Here is a 15,155-nt window from a genome sequence, read left to right as displayed (position 1 = left end):
CCCTCCCAGGGCTCCCTAGTACCCTCAAGTCCAGTCTTTTGGCCCCGACCCCCAACCCCCTCCAATCCCCAGGGGCCCGCCCCCCTTCGTCTCCCATCCCAGGCCCTGGCCAGCCCCCTCAGCCCCCCCCTAACGCCTCCAATCCCCAGGGCCCCGCCCCCCCCACTTCCAGGGCCCTGCCCATTCTGGCATTACCTCCTGCAGTCGCAGCACCTCCGCCTCCAGCGCCTTGAGGCGCTTCTCATTCTCCCGGTTCTGCGTAAAGATTTCCTCCCGGGAGCTGCGCGACTCTTCCACCTCCCGCCACAGCTCCTTCATCTGGGCCTGGGCGGAATGAAGCAAGTGAGCGGGTGCAGCCTGATCATGACTCACGGGGAAGCCCCTCCCCTCGCCTCAGCCCTGCGGGGACTTCCCAGCTCCCCGAGAGCAAGCAAAGCCCTGCAGCCCGCCCCAGCCCCTGGCTCTGTGACCTTGGACCAGCCCCTCCCGCTCTCTGGGCTTCGGCTACCTCCAATTTAAAAAAAGTAATACCTTAAAACTAAAATAAGCGTGAAATGGGTGTAGTATTTGGACTCTGCAGTAATAATAATGCTGGCGCACACTTACTGATCATTTACCGTGGGGCCAGGCTCTGTTATATACACGTACTGACTCCCTTCATCCTCACAACTCCAGCTGGTGGGGACTAGTTTCCTCCCCAGTGTAGACACGGAACAACTGAGGCACAGAGAGGCTCAGCAATGAGCCAAGTGTGCTAAATGGCAGAGTCAGGACTTGAACCCAGGCCATCTGGCCCCAGGGTTTCCACTTCTAGTCACTTTGCTATGCGGCCACACCACTGAGTGTGTAAAGAAGTCAGCGTAAGACTTTTCAATGGCGCTTAAAGAAAAATAAAACACAAACTTGATGCCTATCACCATTAAAAAAAACTCTGTAGAGAGGTCAGTGAGGACAGTACTGGGTTTGGTACTAGCAGGACAATCATCATCGCAGTTATGAATATTATTACTTGCTTGATAATAACAGCTTTTCAGTGCAGGCGCCTTCTCTCAGGGGTGACGTAGTGGGAAATTTTTACTTTTTGGAGAGGGATCTTTCTGTCCTAGCGCTGCCCAATGGGGAGATACTGCAAGGACATGTGTTGTTTTACATTTTCAAGTAGCCCCATTAGGAAGGGAAAAAGAAATGGGTGAAAGTAGTTTGAACAGTGTATTTTTATTTAGCCTGACATATACAAAATGTTATTATTTCCATTTATAATCACTATAAAGGTTATTGAGATATTTTACTTTTTTTTTTTTTGGTCATAAGTCTTCAGAATCCAGCATGTAATTTGGATCTCAGCCCCACCGAACCTTAGATGCCCAACAGCCACATGGGGCTGGTACCCAGTGTATCGGACAGTCCAGTTCTATACTTTTTTATTTAAAAAACAATTAAGACTTTACACGGACACATTATTGTCACCAAAAAAAAATTTTTTTTAAGTAATCGCTACTCCTAACCCGGGGCTCGAACTCATGACCCCAAGATCAAGAGTCGCATGCTCCAGCGACTGAGCCAGCCAGGCAACCCCCCTCCCAATCTTTTTTAAACAACCAGATATAACTTTGATATTAGGGGAGGAACCCTAAGGCATTTACATTTCAAAAATTAAATAGAATGAAGAAACTGGACTTTAAGCTAAGCATTTTAAGTAAAGGAAATAAAAAATATAAAAAGCGAGTGAACCTTTGGCACATGGATGTTTACAGAGCGACAGCTCGCGCGGTCGAAGGGGCCGACTCGCAGGGGGCTTAAGCCCCACCCCTACCTGCATCTTGCGGAGCTGCTTCACCGCCTCCTCCTTGCCCTGCGCGGCGGCCGAGTTCCGGGCTCTCAAGTCCTCCAGCTCCGCCTCCAGCTTCTGGCGGGCGGCCACGGCCAGGGCGCGCTGCTTGCGTTCCTCGTCCCGATCCACCTCCGCATCCCTCAGCTGCGGGGAGGCCGGGAGGGGCAGGCTCAGGGGGCGGGAGGCCCAGGCTCCCTCTACATGCTAGTGACCTGGCCTGGCACCCGCCAGCCCCTGTCCAGGCCACCAGCGCCTTTCCTCCTGCCCTCTTGCTTCTCTACACCCCAAACGGATCCCGGATCCTCGTCCCCAAAGCCCTAGGCCCTTACCCTTCCGGAGCCCCCTTTACTCCAGCCTCTGCTCTGCTCGCATGTGTCCCCTCCAGCCCATTTCTGCACAGCTCCAGAGGCTCCTTGTACACTCACGGCTGCCTTGTACCTCCCATGCTCAGCACCCAGCTCGAGCCGGCGGCAGAGCACCTGAAGTCCCCCCACTAGAGTCATGAAATGGATGTTGCCAACCACAGGGAGAGGGGAATGAGTAAATGAACCAGGGAGGAAGGCTGTGGATGAAGGGGTGTAGAGGAGCTGGTCCCTGAGCGATGGAGGAGCGCTTGGGCAGGCTGGGGGGGGGGGGGGCTGGGGGTTGGGGCGAGGAAGTTTCTGGAAAGGGGGTAGCTGGGCGGATGGAGGAGAGGCTGGATTAAAGCGTTGGTTCGTGGAGAGGTTGTGTGTGGGTGGGGGGCTGTGTGGGTACCCAGGTAGATGCTGGGTGAATGGTCTGGTGATGATGTCCGATAGGGTATGTCAGTCTGTCAATGGGACATGCCCGCGGATTCACGGGTGATGCTGGGTGAATGGGCTGGGAAGCAGGAGGGCCCTGCGAAGCAACACTGAGCAGCAGGTAGGTGAGTGAGACTTTCTTGGCCCCTCTTTTAGCCTGAAGGCAGCAGAGCCCTCCCAGCCGGATGGGCGCCCTCCGGCCTCCAGCCCGGTCTGCCCGTACCTGCTTGGCCAGCTGCCGCCGCCTCTCCTCGCCAGCCTCATCTCGGCTCTGCAGGTCACGCTCGTGCTGTGCCTTGAGAGCCTGCAGGGTCACTTCCAAGCGCAGCTTGGCGTCCTCGGCTGCCGTCAGCTCGTCCTCCAGCTCCGTCACCTGCGCTTGCAGGTCGCTGGCTATCTGTTCTGCCGCCCGGCGGGATCGCTCCTGCTCATGCGCCTGGAGGGGAGGCGAGGGTGAGCCCTGGGCTCCTGGGGCACAGGGAGGGGGAGGCCAGGATCCTAGATCTATCCTAGGACAGTGTGAGGGAAGCTTTGATGGCCAAGGTGATGTGCACATTCTGGTTTGCTCATTCATTCACCATCTCCCCGGCAGCTAGTTACTGGGTGTCTCATTCTGCATCACCCTAAAACATTTCATTAATAACCTCTGCGTGCAAGTTCTGTTATCCAAAGCCCTTGAGATCCAGTGTTTGTTAGGCCAGCTCTCACTCACGGTGGATTATTTCCTTGTGGGTTTTGAGATTTTTGCATCGTGAGCTCACTTCACTAAGGGGCTTCAGGTTTGGGAACATCCTGTGTGGACATGCGTTGAAGGGATGTTGCCCCAGACTCGAGTGTTGATTTGTGCTGGACCCCCCCCCCCAGATTAGCGCCATCCCACTCTCTCCTGCGATTTTTTTTTTTTCTCAGCCCTTCCAGGGAGTTGTAAATTAAATCCCAAACACCCTGTGAAGGCAGATCTGGGCTTATAAATTTTGAGGCACCCCCCCTCCCCCATCATGCCTCTCCTTTAACTGTCACCTTCTAAAAAAGTGTTCCTTGGCCTGTCGGGGCCTCTCTGTTACCCATGTCGCTGGCCCTGAGCCCCTCCCCAACCCAGCCTTAGTCACAATGGTTATTTAACATGAGCTTATGTGTCTTTTTATGCAACGCCTGCCCCCACAGTGCACTGTGAGTTCCACAGGGGCAGAGGGACCCTATCTACCTGTCACTACTGCCCAAAGAACCTCATGGAAATTCTCATCAGGGACAGGGTCTACTTTCTGCCCTCAGAAGAGGCCAACAGGTTTCCCCTCCTATTTGGCACCTGCCAATCAGTTTTATTTGCTGGAAGGAATTCAACTTTCTCCCATCAACATCCTATTTCCCACAAAGTAGGCCTTTGGAGTCACCATGTATAACTTGGCCGTTTTCCCAAAGGAGAGACCTTAGTAGTCTGAGTATGAGCTGGATTTTGGCTCTAGAGCGCCCGGGGCTGCGGGCCAAGGTACGTCACGGGGCTTAGGGGTTCTCTCCAGGCTTGGCTAAACGCTCCATCAGATCTACACTGGAGCGTGTGGAAAAGATAAAGTCCTTCTCCATTGTACCCATGGGAGTACGCTGTTGGCAATAGGGAAGGACATCCGGAGAGTGTCTGCCTAGGGCCTCCCTGAACCATGTCTTCTGTCAGTGCCTCCCCTCACCAGTCAGGGGGGCTGGTGTCCCTGGGCCTGTCCTTGCTGCTGCTCCATAAGTATATTTGTTGGACAAACTATGGAAGGATGGAATGGAGGGTATGATGGACCTTTCAGAAGGCTGGGATGCTGGCTGGGTGAGTGGGGACTGGGGACAGGCCTAGGGGACTCCTCACTGGCCCTGCGGAGAGCCTGTTTGTGCTAGGTAGGTTTGGGGGTGGCAAGGTGGGATGTCTTCACACTGGGTATGTGGTGTGTGTGAGGGGATGTACGTGTGTGTATGGTGTGAGGGGATGTGTGTGTGTGTGTGCAGGGTGTGTGTGCGGATATATGTGTGTGTGGTGTGTATAGTGTGTGTGAAGGGATGTATGTGTGTGTGCGGTGGGTGCGGTGATTGTGTGTGGTGTGTGCAAGGGTGTGTGTGTGGTGTATGTGGTGTGTGAGGGGATGTGTATGTGTGCAGTGTGCGTGTGGTGTGTGAAGGGATATATGTGTATGTGGTGTGTGCAAGGGGATGTATGTGTGTGTTTGGTGTGTGTGTGGTGTGTGTGAGGGGATATGTGTGTGAGGGGATGTATGTGTGTGGTGTATGTGGTGTGTGAGGGGATATGTGTGTGTGTGCAATGTGTGTGAGGGGATGCATGTGTGTGTGCGGTGTGTGTCTATGTGTGGTGTGCAGTGTGTGCGGTGTGTGCATGTGCACATAGTCATGTTTGGGGTGTGGTTCTCAGGCTGTATGTTGCGGTAAATTCTCTTCACCTGCTCTGACTATTCATACACACATACGATGAGTGGTTCTCATGCTCTGTGTACATATGAATGGGTGTGTTCTCTGGAAGATTCTCCTCCTGTTCTGTGTATCTGTATGTGAACATGCATGTTGATGAACGGTTTTCCTTACTTCCTGCATGTGTAAATACATGTGTTTGGTGGAAGATTCTCCTCACACTCTGTGTATGTTATGGGAGCACGTAGGCCTGGTCAGCAGCTCTCCCCCCATTCTGTGCTGGGCATGAACATGTAACTTTGGTGGCTGATGCTCTTCATGTTCCATGCACGAGAGCACGCACGTGTGTATGTGCCGCCCAACGTCGGGTGTGCATGCAGTGGCCCGCATGTGCGTCTTGGGGTGTGGGGGCCCCTGCTCACGGTCTTGCCGGCATCATCCTTGCTGCTCAGCAGGGCTTCCATCTCTGCCCGCAGGGCCCGGTTCTGCCGCTCTAGCTCCTCACGTGCTTCCTGCTCCTCCTCCAGCGCCCGAGTCAGTGACAGGGCCCGAGCCTCGCGCTCCCGGCCCTCCGCCTCGACCCGCTCACGTTCCTCCACCGCCCGCAGTACAGCTGCCTTCTCCTCTGCCAGGAGCTTCCGGGTTGAGGGAGATGGGGTGGGGGAAACAGATTAGCTGAAAGGAGTGTACAAGTGGATGGGAAAGAGGGAGCAGCCAGGGACAGAGAGAGAGAGGGAGACAAAGGCAAAGACACAAGAGGGAGGTAGAAGGATTAAAGTTGCAACTGTGTCCCAGACCAGCCCAACTCCTGAGTGGATCAAACTGATGAGCCCCTCACTCTAGAAACCCAAAAGAGGAAAGGTTATTTTTTCCTCCTGGGGTAGTGGTAAAAAAACATGTACATAATTTTTAAAAATGTACTTCAACCTTTGCTGTTTTTTAAGACACAGAAATTAGCAATAATAAAACTTTCAAGACCTGCCAAGAGGGAAGAGAACGGGGCTCATGGTCAAGAGAAAAACCAGTCCATGGAAAAAGACCAACAGATGACCTCCACACTGGGATCATCACACAAGGACTTTAACAATGACTAGTAAACTTCAGAACCAGATGGATACAGTGGGTGAAGACCCAAGGTTATTGCAGGAGGGATTTGAAACTAAAACAGAACCAATTAGAGAGGCCAGGACTGAAAAGCATGATATCTGAAATCAAAAAGTCATTGGAGGAAACCGAAAGCAGACTTGACACATCAGAAGAACCAGTAAACCTGAAAGCAGGTGGATAGACATGATCTAAATAGAGAGGGAGAAAAAAAAAAAAAAAGGAAAAGAAAAAGACTAAAAAAATTAACAGAGCTATAATAACATGCAAGGCAGTATCAAGCGGTCAAACACACAGGTATTTGGAGTCCCACAGGAAAGGGGGAAAAAAAGGAAAGGAAGATACGAAACTGTCTTCATTCATAGAAAACAGGGTCACTAATGTAGAAAATCCAATGAAATCTATAAAAAAATCTGCTAACACTAAGTGAGTTTAGCTAATAAATTGTAGGATACAAGATCAATACATAAAAACCGACTGTATTTCTATATACTGGCAATCAGAAACTGAAATAAAAACCAGAACCACTTAATTTAAGCAATCCCTGTACCCAGTGCGGGGCTCGAACTCATGATCCCGGGATCAAGAGTCGCATGCTCTTCTGACTAAGCCAGCCAGGCGCCAAAACCAGAACCACTTAAAACAGCTTCGACGATATGAAATGGTTGGAAATAAATCTGATGAAAGATGTACACTGAAAAGTACAAAAAGGGGGCGCCTGGATGGCTTGGTTGGTTAAGTGTCTGCCTTCAGCTCAGGGCATGATCCCGGGGTCCTGGGATCCAGCGCCGAGTCGGGCTCTCTGCTCAGCGGGAAGCCTGCTTCTCCCTCTCCCTCTGCCTGCCGCTCCCCCTGCTTGTGATCTCTCCCCCCTCTCTCTGTCAAATAAATAAATAAATGAATAATTTTTAAAAAGTACAAAAAGTAAAGGAGATCTAAATAAATGGGCACAGGTACCACGTCCCTAGGCGAGAAAACTCAGTATTATTAGGATATCAGTTCTTCCCAGATTAATCTGTAGATTTAACACACTCCCAGATCAAGAGGATTTTCTTTCTGTGTGTGGAAACTGACAAACAGATTCTAAAATACATGCGGAAATGCGAAGGACCTGAAAGAAGCAAAACAACTTTGAAAAAGAAGAAAAGATTGGACAACTGGTGCTACCTGATTTTTAATATCAATGCAAGAATGAGTCAGTAAAGAAAGTCTTTTCAGCAGTGTTTGCACAATTCAACAGCCATGTATAAAAAATCAATTTGGAGCCATGAGAGCACAATATAAACAAATTAACCCAAACTGGATCACAGACCTAAATATAAAACTGCAAAGTAGAAAACTTCTGGAAAAAAAATATAGGAAATCTCTGTGACCTTGGGTTAGGCAAAGTCTCCTCAGACACAACACTAAAAAGCACAGCCCACCAAGTGACAAATTAATAAATAGGACTTCATCAAAATTCAAACCTCCTGCTCTTTGAAAGACTCTACGAAGAGCAAAAAGTCAAGCTGCAGACTGGATGAAAATAGATGCAAAGCAATATATCTGGTAAAGAACTTGTATTCACCATATATAAAGAACTTTCACAATTCAATAATAAAAGAAACAACCCCCACCCCCAAAACAAAACAAAGGAAACAACCCAATTTTTAAAAAATGGGCAGAAAATTTGAACAGATACTTCACCAAAGAGGTATACAGAGCAAATAAGCACATGAAAGATGCTCGATGTCACTGCTCATTAGGGAAATGTGAAGTCAAACCACCACATCCTATTAGAAAGACTAAGGTTTTATTCATAACAGCCCCAAACTAGAAACCATTCAAATGTTCATCAACAAGTTAATGGTTTTCAAAATGTGTTCTATCGATACAGGAATAATACTCAGCAATAAAAAAAAAAAGGAATAAATAATTACTAAAAAAATTTTTGTTTTATTAAGTTATCTCTATGTCCAACGTTGGGCTTGAACTCACGACCCCAAAATCAAGAGTCACATGCTCGACCAATGGAGCCAGGCAGGTGCCCCGAGGAATGAATTATTAATCCATGCAAAAACATGAATGAATCTCAAAATAATTCTGAGTGAAAGAAGCCAATCAAAAAAAGAAATTTATATGAGAAAAATTTATATAAAATTCTAGGAGAAACAAAGAGAGCCTTGATAATCGATGGTACAGTAGTAAGCGGTCAAACATACATGTGTTTGGAGTCTGAAAAGAAGAGGAAAGAGAGGATGGAGCAGAAAAGATATTTAAAGAAATAATGGCCGAAAATTCCACATTTGATCAAAAACACGAACCACAGCTGTGGGATAAATACAAAAGCCCACAGCTGCATACATCACAAACTGCTAAACACCAAAGATAAAGAGAAAAAATTTAAACCAGACAGGAAAACATAGATCCCCTACAAAGACACAGGATTTGAATGATTGCTAACTTTTCATCTGAAACAATGGAGGCCACAGAAAATGGAATGATCTCTTCAAAGTGCTTAAAGCATAAACTGTTTGCCTAGAATTCAAGAGCCAATGATATATCCTTCAAAAATGAAGGCAAAATAATGACTCTCCCATTTTCTAGATGAAGAAAATAAGGCACAGAGAGGTTGGGCAAGTCATCCAAGCCATACAGCCAGAAGGGGCCAAGCTGGGATGTGAACCTCAGGGTTGCCTGATCTTAATGCTGTGGGGTCCTATGATTTCGATTTCATCCTCAGATTGCCAGATGCTTAAGATTATCCCCATTTCCCAGACAGGCAAACTGAGGCTAAAACGGGAAAAGCAGATTGCCTGAGGTACACAGTGAGTCAGCAGGAGGAGCAAGATGTGTTATTTCATTTATTCCTCATCAGTACACTCTGGTGCACCTTCAGGATATCTTGTGGAGTAAGAGTAGGTACGACCAGGGCACCTGGGTGGTTCAGTCAGTTAAGCCTCCGACTCTTGCTTTTGGCTCAGGTCACAATCTCAGGGTCGAGGGATCAAGCCCTGCGTCAGGCTCTGTGCTGAGCGTGGAGCCTGAGGTTCTCTCTCTCCCTCTCCCTCTGCCGCTCCCCCTTCTCACACATGAGTACCCCGCCCAGTGGGTACTACCAATAATTATTTTGGGACAAGAGACATAAACCAGGATGGATGCAGGGCCTATTTGACAGAGGCTTAGAGGGAAGAAGCATCTTGACCGGTGGTCCCCCCAAGTTCACAGCTGAGCCTCAGAAGCGCAACAGAGCACCCGCACTTCCCACCTGGGAGCCTGAGGCGCCCCACCTGGTCGAACTTGCGCTGCTTCTTCTCCAGCGTGCTCACGAGCTGCCGCTGCTGCTCCAGGTCCATGATGGCATCGTCCAACTCCTGCCCCAGCTGCCGGCGGCCCCGCTCCAGCCGCTCCACCGCCTCGGTCTTTTCTGCCAGGCGCTGGGCCAGGGCCTCGGCCTCGCGGGCTGCCCGGCGCCGCGCCTCCTCCCCAGCTTCTAGTGCCCCCGCCTCCTCCTCCTGGCGCCTCCGCCACTCTGACAGCTGGGGAGTGGGGTGGGAGGAGAGGGTGGGTGGCAGTCATGGCTGCGACCAAGGCGTGAGCTGGTAGTGCCCCACTTCCCAGGGGAGGAGACTGAGGCTGGAGGAGGGAAGTGACTTGCTGCACTGGGTTCTTCTGCCTTGGAGTAGGGTTGAGGTTGGGAGTTGTGTGAACCTCAGCTTCTCCAGGAGATGAAAATTACTCCCACGGGGACCCAGAAGATGAATCAGACCTGGACTCCACCCTGGGGAACCTCCCTTGAAGGGGGGGAGACTGAGCAGCACGGCCAGGGTGGTGGAGGCTAAGGGAGGAGAAGCATGGGAGCCGTGGGTGCCCACAGGAGGAATTTAGAATCTGTTTAGAACATTCAAGAGAGACTTCCTGGAGGAGCGGGCATTCGAGATGGATCCCGAAGTATGCATAGGAGTCGGCCAGTTGAATAAGGATATTTACAGGCATGCATTCAGCACTCATTCGTTCAACAAGCATTTCTCCAGGCCTCCTATGTGTTAGGCTCTATGTTGGCCTGTGCTGAAGACAAAGATCTAACTCTGAGAGGGTCCCGCTTTCAAGGAGCTCCCATTCTGGTGGGGGGACCCAAGGGCAGAGACAGTTCCAGCCCAAGGTGACTGGAATGGGGATGAGGAGAAAAAAGGGTGTGGGAGCGCAGAGCGGGGCGGTGAGGGATCTCCCACAACAGGAGAGGCTGATATTGAGTCCTGAAGAATGAAAAGGGTTTCTCGTATGAAGTGGAAAAGGAGGTGAGAAATAACACAGCTAAAGACATGGAAGGGCCAGCAAAGGCAGGGCTGAGAGGCACAGGCTCTATCCTGGGGGCACGGGGAGCCAGGGAGAGCGGTGAGCAGGGGAGGAGCAGGGGAGGAGCAGGGGAGGAGCAGAGGCAGCTCTGTGGTAGAAAGGCCGCCTGGAGGATGAGCTGGAAGGGGAGAAACTGGAGGCAGGGAGGTCTGAAGGGAGGCCGAGACGAGGATCCAGGCGACAGAGGGTGAGGCCTGAGCAGGTCTAGGTCTGTGTAGACGCAGAGCAGGGGTGAAAGAGAATCGGGGGAGGAGGGGTGGGCTCTGCACTGACAGGCTGCGGGCTGAGGGAGAGTCGGAGACGAGAATGGGGGTCTCCTGGGTGTCTGGCCTAGGACCAGGTGGGCAGTGGGGCCATCCCCGAGCTGGAGAACCCAGGAGGGGCGGGTTGGGACCGGAGGCCCCTCGAGGTCGCCCTCCGGGGCCGCTCACCTGGGCCTGGGCAGTCTGCAGCTCGCGGCCTGCCCGCTCCCTGGCGGCCCCCTCCTCCTCCAGCTGCTCCCGCAGCCCGGCCACCTCAGCCTCCAGGGCTCGCGCCCTTGACCCCAAGGCCAGCTTCGCCCTGTTCTCCTCCTGCAGCATCTCCTGCAGATGATGGGGAAAACGGAAGTCAGGTGAGGGCAGAGGGTGGGGAGGCACGGGGAGCGGGGCGGGGAGGGGGGCTGGCCTCACCTGGGCGTCGTGTAGCTGGGCCTCCGAGCTGCTCAGCTCCTTGCTCAGCCGAATGGCTCTGGACTCGGCCTCACTCAGGGCCCCAGACACGTTCTCCAGTTCGGCCTGCGGGGAAGGGGCACCTTCCAATGGCGGCTTCCACCCGGTTGACCCCAGCCGCTCCTCCCCCTCAAATCCCTGCTACACTGGGCTGGTGATGATGATGTCAAGTGGGGTAGCTGCTGGGGAAACCAGCCTGGTGGTTCCTCAAATAGTTAAACGCAGAGATTCCATAAGGCCCTCACTCTCCAAGGGAAGGAAGCCTACTGGTTTCACACACCAATAGTGCTATTCCCAGTTTATATAAAGGGAAGCTGAGGCACAGAAAGGTTACAAAATTTGCCCAAGATGACACAGCTACCTGAGGTAAGACTGAGCCACGCAGACTGGCTCTACAGCTGTGTTGTCCAAAATAGTAGCCACCAGCCATACATGGCTACATAAATTTAAAAACTAAAATTAAATAAAAGTAAAAATCCATCTCCTCAGCTTTGCTCCCTACATTTTGAGTATTCAGTGGCCAAGTGGATCTGATCGTGCAAATACAGAACATTTCCATCACTAAAGAAACTTCTAGTGCTGCCTGGAACTCTTGCTATCAGCCACCAAACTCTACTTCTGGTGTCACTCTTATGTGTGTGATATGTAAAACATTTAGTACAGTGACCACTAGGTAGCATGATTCCACTTGGGGCAGATCCTGGCTGCCCCCACAAATCCACTCTTCCCTGGTCCCACTATGACAGTCTATTCACTAGGCCTGTGGCTAGTGAAACTACATTTCCCAGCCTCCCTTGCAGCTAGCTGTGGTCACGTGATTATGTGATGGCCAATGGAATATAAGCAAAGGGATGTATGCACATTTTGTCACTCCCTCTCTTTTTCTTCCTAAACAGAAGCACGGATGTGCCCATAATCCAGATTTGATTCTGAAGATGAGGGCAATGCTCTCAGGGACAGTGGCATGACAAGACCAAGGAACCTGGATCTTAAGTGACCTTGTGGAGCACAGTATCCTGCCAGCCTCCACTGCTTACCCTGAGTCTTTCTCAGGAGGGAAAGACACACGTCTTTTACTTAAGCTGATGGATTCTGGGGTGCCTTTGTTATATAGTAGTTTAGCTTTTACCCTAATACAGCATTTTAATCTGGAAACGAACTGTAATGGTGTTTTCCCCTGGAGGAATTGGACAACTAAAAATCATTCCTCCTGGGGCCCTTGGCTGACCTAGTTGGTTGAGCATTCGACTCGATCTCGGGTTTTTTGTTTTCTTTTTTTTTAAAGATTTTATTTATTTATTTATTTGAGAGAGAGAGCATGAGAGGGGGGAGGGTCAGAGGGAGAAGCAGACTCCCCGCCGAGCAGGGAGCCCGATGCGGGACTCGATCCCAGGACTCCAGGATCATGACCTGAGCCGAAGGCAGTCGCTCAACCAACTGAGCCACCCAGGCGCCCCATCGATCTCGGGTTTGTGAGTTCGAGCCCTGCACTGGGTGTAGAGATTACTTAAAAATAAATTACTTTTTAAAATTATTTTTTAAAAAGTCATTTTTTCCTTCATTTTTTACTGCTTCTTTGTATTCTTAGTAACGCATAAGTATCAGCCATTTAAAGAAACACAATAAAATTAAAATGTAAAAGTCCACATTTCTTTTAACCATCACAGTATGATATCATCCCCACACAGTTCCATGTGTCCAAACGGGGCTTTTCTCATCAGAATACAGATTATTTAAGGCTCCTCAGAGGGTGAGGGGTCATGGTAGGGTTAAGAGCTATAGGGTCAGGCATGCCTGGGTTCGAGTTTTGGCTCTGAGGGATCTTAGATGATCAGCCTCACCTCCCTGGGCCTCGGTTTCCTCGGATGTGAAAGGGGAACAATATTAGGAGAGTCAGGAAGATTTAATGAAATACATAGGATAGTTGATATAAAGTAATTGCTCACCGAATCCCAGCTATTCGTGTGTGATCATGCTGGAAGAGTTTGAAAGGACCACAGGGCTGCTGTGGACCAAAGAGAAGCCCACAGAGGGTCCCTGCCCTGGCCACCCCACTCACCTGGACTCGCTGAAGCTTCTCGGTAGCCTCCGCTCGAGCCCGCTCCCCGTCACCAGCCCGGCCCTGCACCTCCTGCAGCTGGGACTCCAGGCGGCGTCTCCGCTGCTCGCCCTCATGACGTGAGGCCTGCAGGCTGCTCAGCTCCGACCGCAGCTCAGACACTTCGGTCTCCAGGGCCAACCGGGTCTTCTCCCAGGTACCTTTGCTCTGGCAAGGGAGAGAGACAAGTAAAGATTTATGCCTCCTCCCTCAACCGGACTGGGCATCCTCCTGCCTCAGGGCCTTGGCACTGGCTATTCCCTCTGCCAGCCCTCCAGGGTCCCCCATTCCTGTCCCAACCCACCCTCCGGGCCTGTTCCAGCTGCTCCGTCAGCTCGCCCAGAGCCTGGCCGTGGCGCTGCCTCAGCTCCTGCACTGCTACTTCGTGAACACGCGTCTCCTCTTCCAGAGCCTTCTTCAACTCTGTCACCTCCTGTTCCCTCTTGGACCTTTTGTGGAGGGAACATGATTTCAGAAGAGAGAAAGGCAGGGACTTTGAGGAAGTGCCTCATTTTATTGTTTCCCTTCAAGAATGAGGACCTCACTCTACATTCCCTGAGGGATCTGGGTGGTAACCGAGGGAGGAGTGTGGCTTTAAGGGTGAGCTCCTACTCATCTTTCAAAACCCTATTCAAAAGGCCCTTTCTCAAGGATGTCTTCCTGGACTCCCTCCATAGACGTGGTTTAGGGGCTCATTCTTATCATCCACAACGCCCTGTGCTGCTCCCTTAGAGCAAACTTTATTCTGGATTGGGTCCCTTTGCCTGAATCTGCCTCCCCCACACTGGGAGTCCCTGAGGGAAACGCCTGGCTCTGACTCATCTCTGTCCCCAACCTGGCCGAGGTGCAGAGCCAACACTCAATAAACAACTGGTGAACGGCTAAACCTCTGTGTCAATGGAGGGCTCACACCAAAGTCCTTCTCCTCTCCCCGCACCCTGCCCTGCCCGTGCCCAGGCATTGCCAGCTGCCTCACCGGAGCTCCTGCTGCGCGTTGGTGGAGTCTAGCGTGTCCTCCAGCTCGCTCCGTAGCGCTTCCAGCTCCTCGCCCAGGTCCCTGCGCTGCTTCTCTGCCTTGGCCCTGGCTGCCCGCTCGGCCTCCAGGTCCTCCTGGGCCTCAGCCAGTCCTGCTTGCGCCTCCCGCAGGGATTTCAGCAGCAGGACCCGGGCACTGCCCTCCTCCTCCACCCTGGGGGTGGACAAGGACCATGGAGTGGGTACAGGGGCCGGCAAAGGGCAGGGATGATTTCTGGGGCGGGGGGAGGCCAGGTGGATTTGGGGGTGGTCCATCCCAGGCTGAAATCCTAGCTCTGCCCTTGGGCGCATGCCTCAGTACTCAGAGCCTCAGTTTCCTTAGCTGTAAAATGGGCATGACAGCAAGAGTAATCACAGGGACACTTACTGAGCCCCTGCCACAAGGGACCCTTTACTTTATCATCTCATTTAATGATCACACCAAATGAGAAAACTGATGTACAGAGTGGGAAAGTCCTTGCCCAGGTCACAAGGTCAGCGAATGGAAGAGCTGACCCCAGCATCTGATCAGCCTCATGGCCCCAATGATACACAGCCTCTTGCAAAGAGAAGCTGAATTGAGGGGCAGCAGTGGCTGGGAGTTAAATTGCTCATGGAGCCACGCAGACCAGGGTTTGGATCCCCTGTTCTCCAGAGCCGAGCAGGGAGCGTGGGGCGGCGCTTGATCCCAGGATCCTGGAATCATGACCTGAGGCGAAGGCAGACGCTTAATGGACTGACCCACCCAGGCGTCCTTTAAAGAATACTTTCATACTTCATCCCCACACTAACCTTAGGAGTAGCTTCAAAAGCACGCCCCTTTCACAAATGAAGAAACAGGCTAGGGAGGGGGATGCCACGTGGGTGAGGTCAGGTGGCGG

At 51.6% G+C, this 15,155-nt stretch overlaps 1 protein-coding gene across 4 annotated transcripts in view; it reads right to left on the bottom strand.

Moving 5' to 3' along the window:
* MYH14 (myosin heavy chain 14) overlaps nt 1-15,155 on the bottom strand; it is a 77,026-nt gene that overhangs the window by 12,354 nt on the left and 49,517 nt on the right. For all 4 annotated transcript variants that reach the window (XM_088027207.1, XM_028091466.2, XM_028091467.2 and 1 more), the window contains 10 exons: nt 14,237-14,449; nt 13,565-13,709; nt 13,222-13,428; nt 11,124-11,228; nt 10,884-11,036; nt 9,387-9,635; nt 5,436-5,648; nt 2,837-3,049; nt 1,814-1,975; nt 196-324 (listed from right to left, as the gene is read on the bottom strand). In XM_088027207.1, coding sequence (XP_087883333.1) covers nt 196-324; nt 1,814-1,975; nt 2,837-3,049; nt 5,436-5,648; nt 9,387-9,635; nt 10,884-11,036; nt 11,124-11,228; nt 13,222-13,428; nt 13,565-13,709; nt 14,237-14,449 — 1,789 coding nt within the window. The remainder of the gene's footprint in view (nt 1-195; nt 325-1,813; nt 1,976-2,836; nt 3,050-5,435; nt 5,649-9,386; nt 9,636-10,883; nt 11,037-11,123; nt 11,229-13,221; nt 13,429-13,564; nt 13,710-14,236; nt 14,450-15,155) is intronic.

Source organism: Eumetopias jubatus, unplaced genomic scaffold (genome assembly GCF_037043125.1).
Source record: "Eumetopias jubatus isolate StellerSeaLion01/CBP00866 unplaced genomic scaffold, mEumJub1_p1.0 scaffold_10, whole genome shotgun sequence".
NCBI classification, from domain to species: Eukaryota; Metazoa; Chordata; class Mammalia; order Carnivora; family Otariidae; genus Eumetopias; species Eumetopias jubatus.
This window is presented reverse-complemented; position numbering and strand designations above follow the sequence as displayed.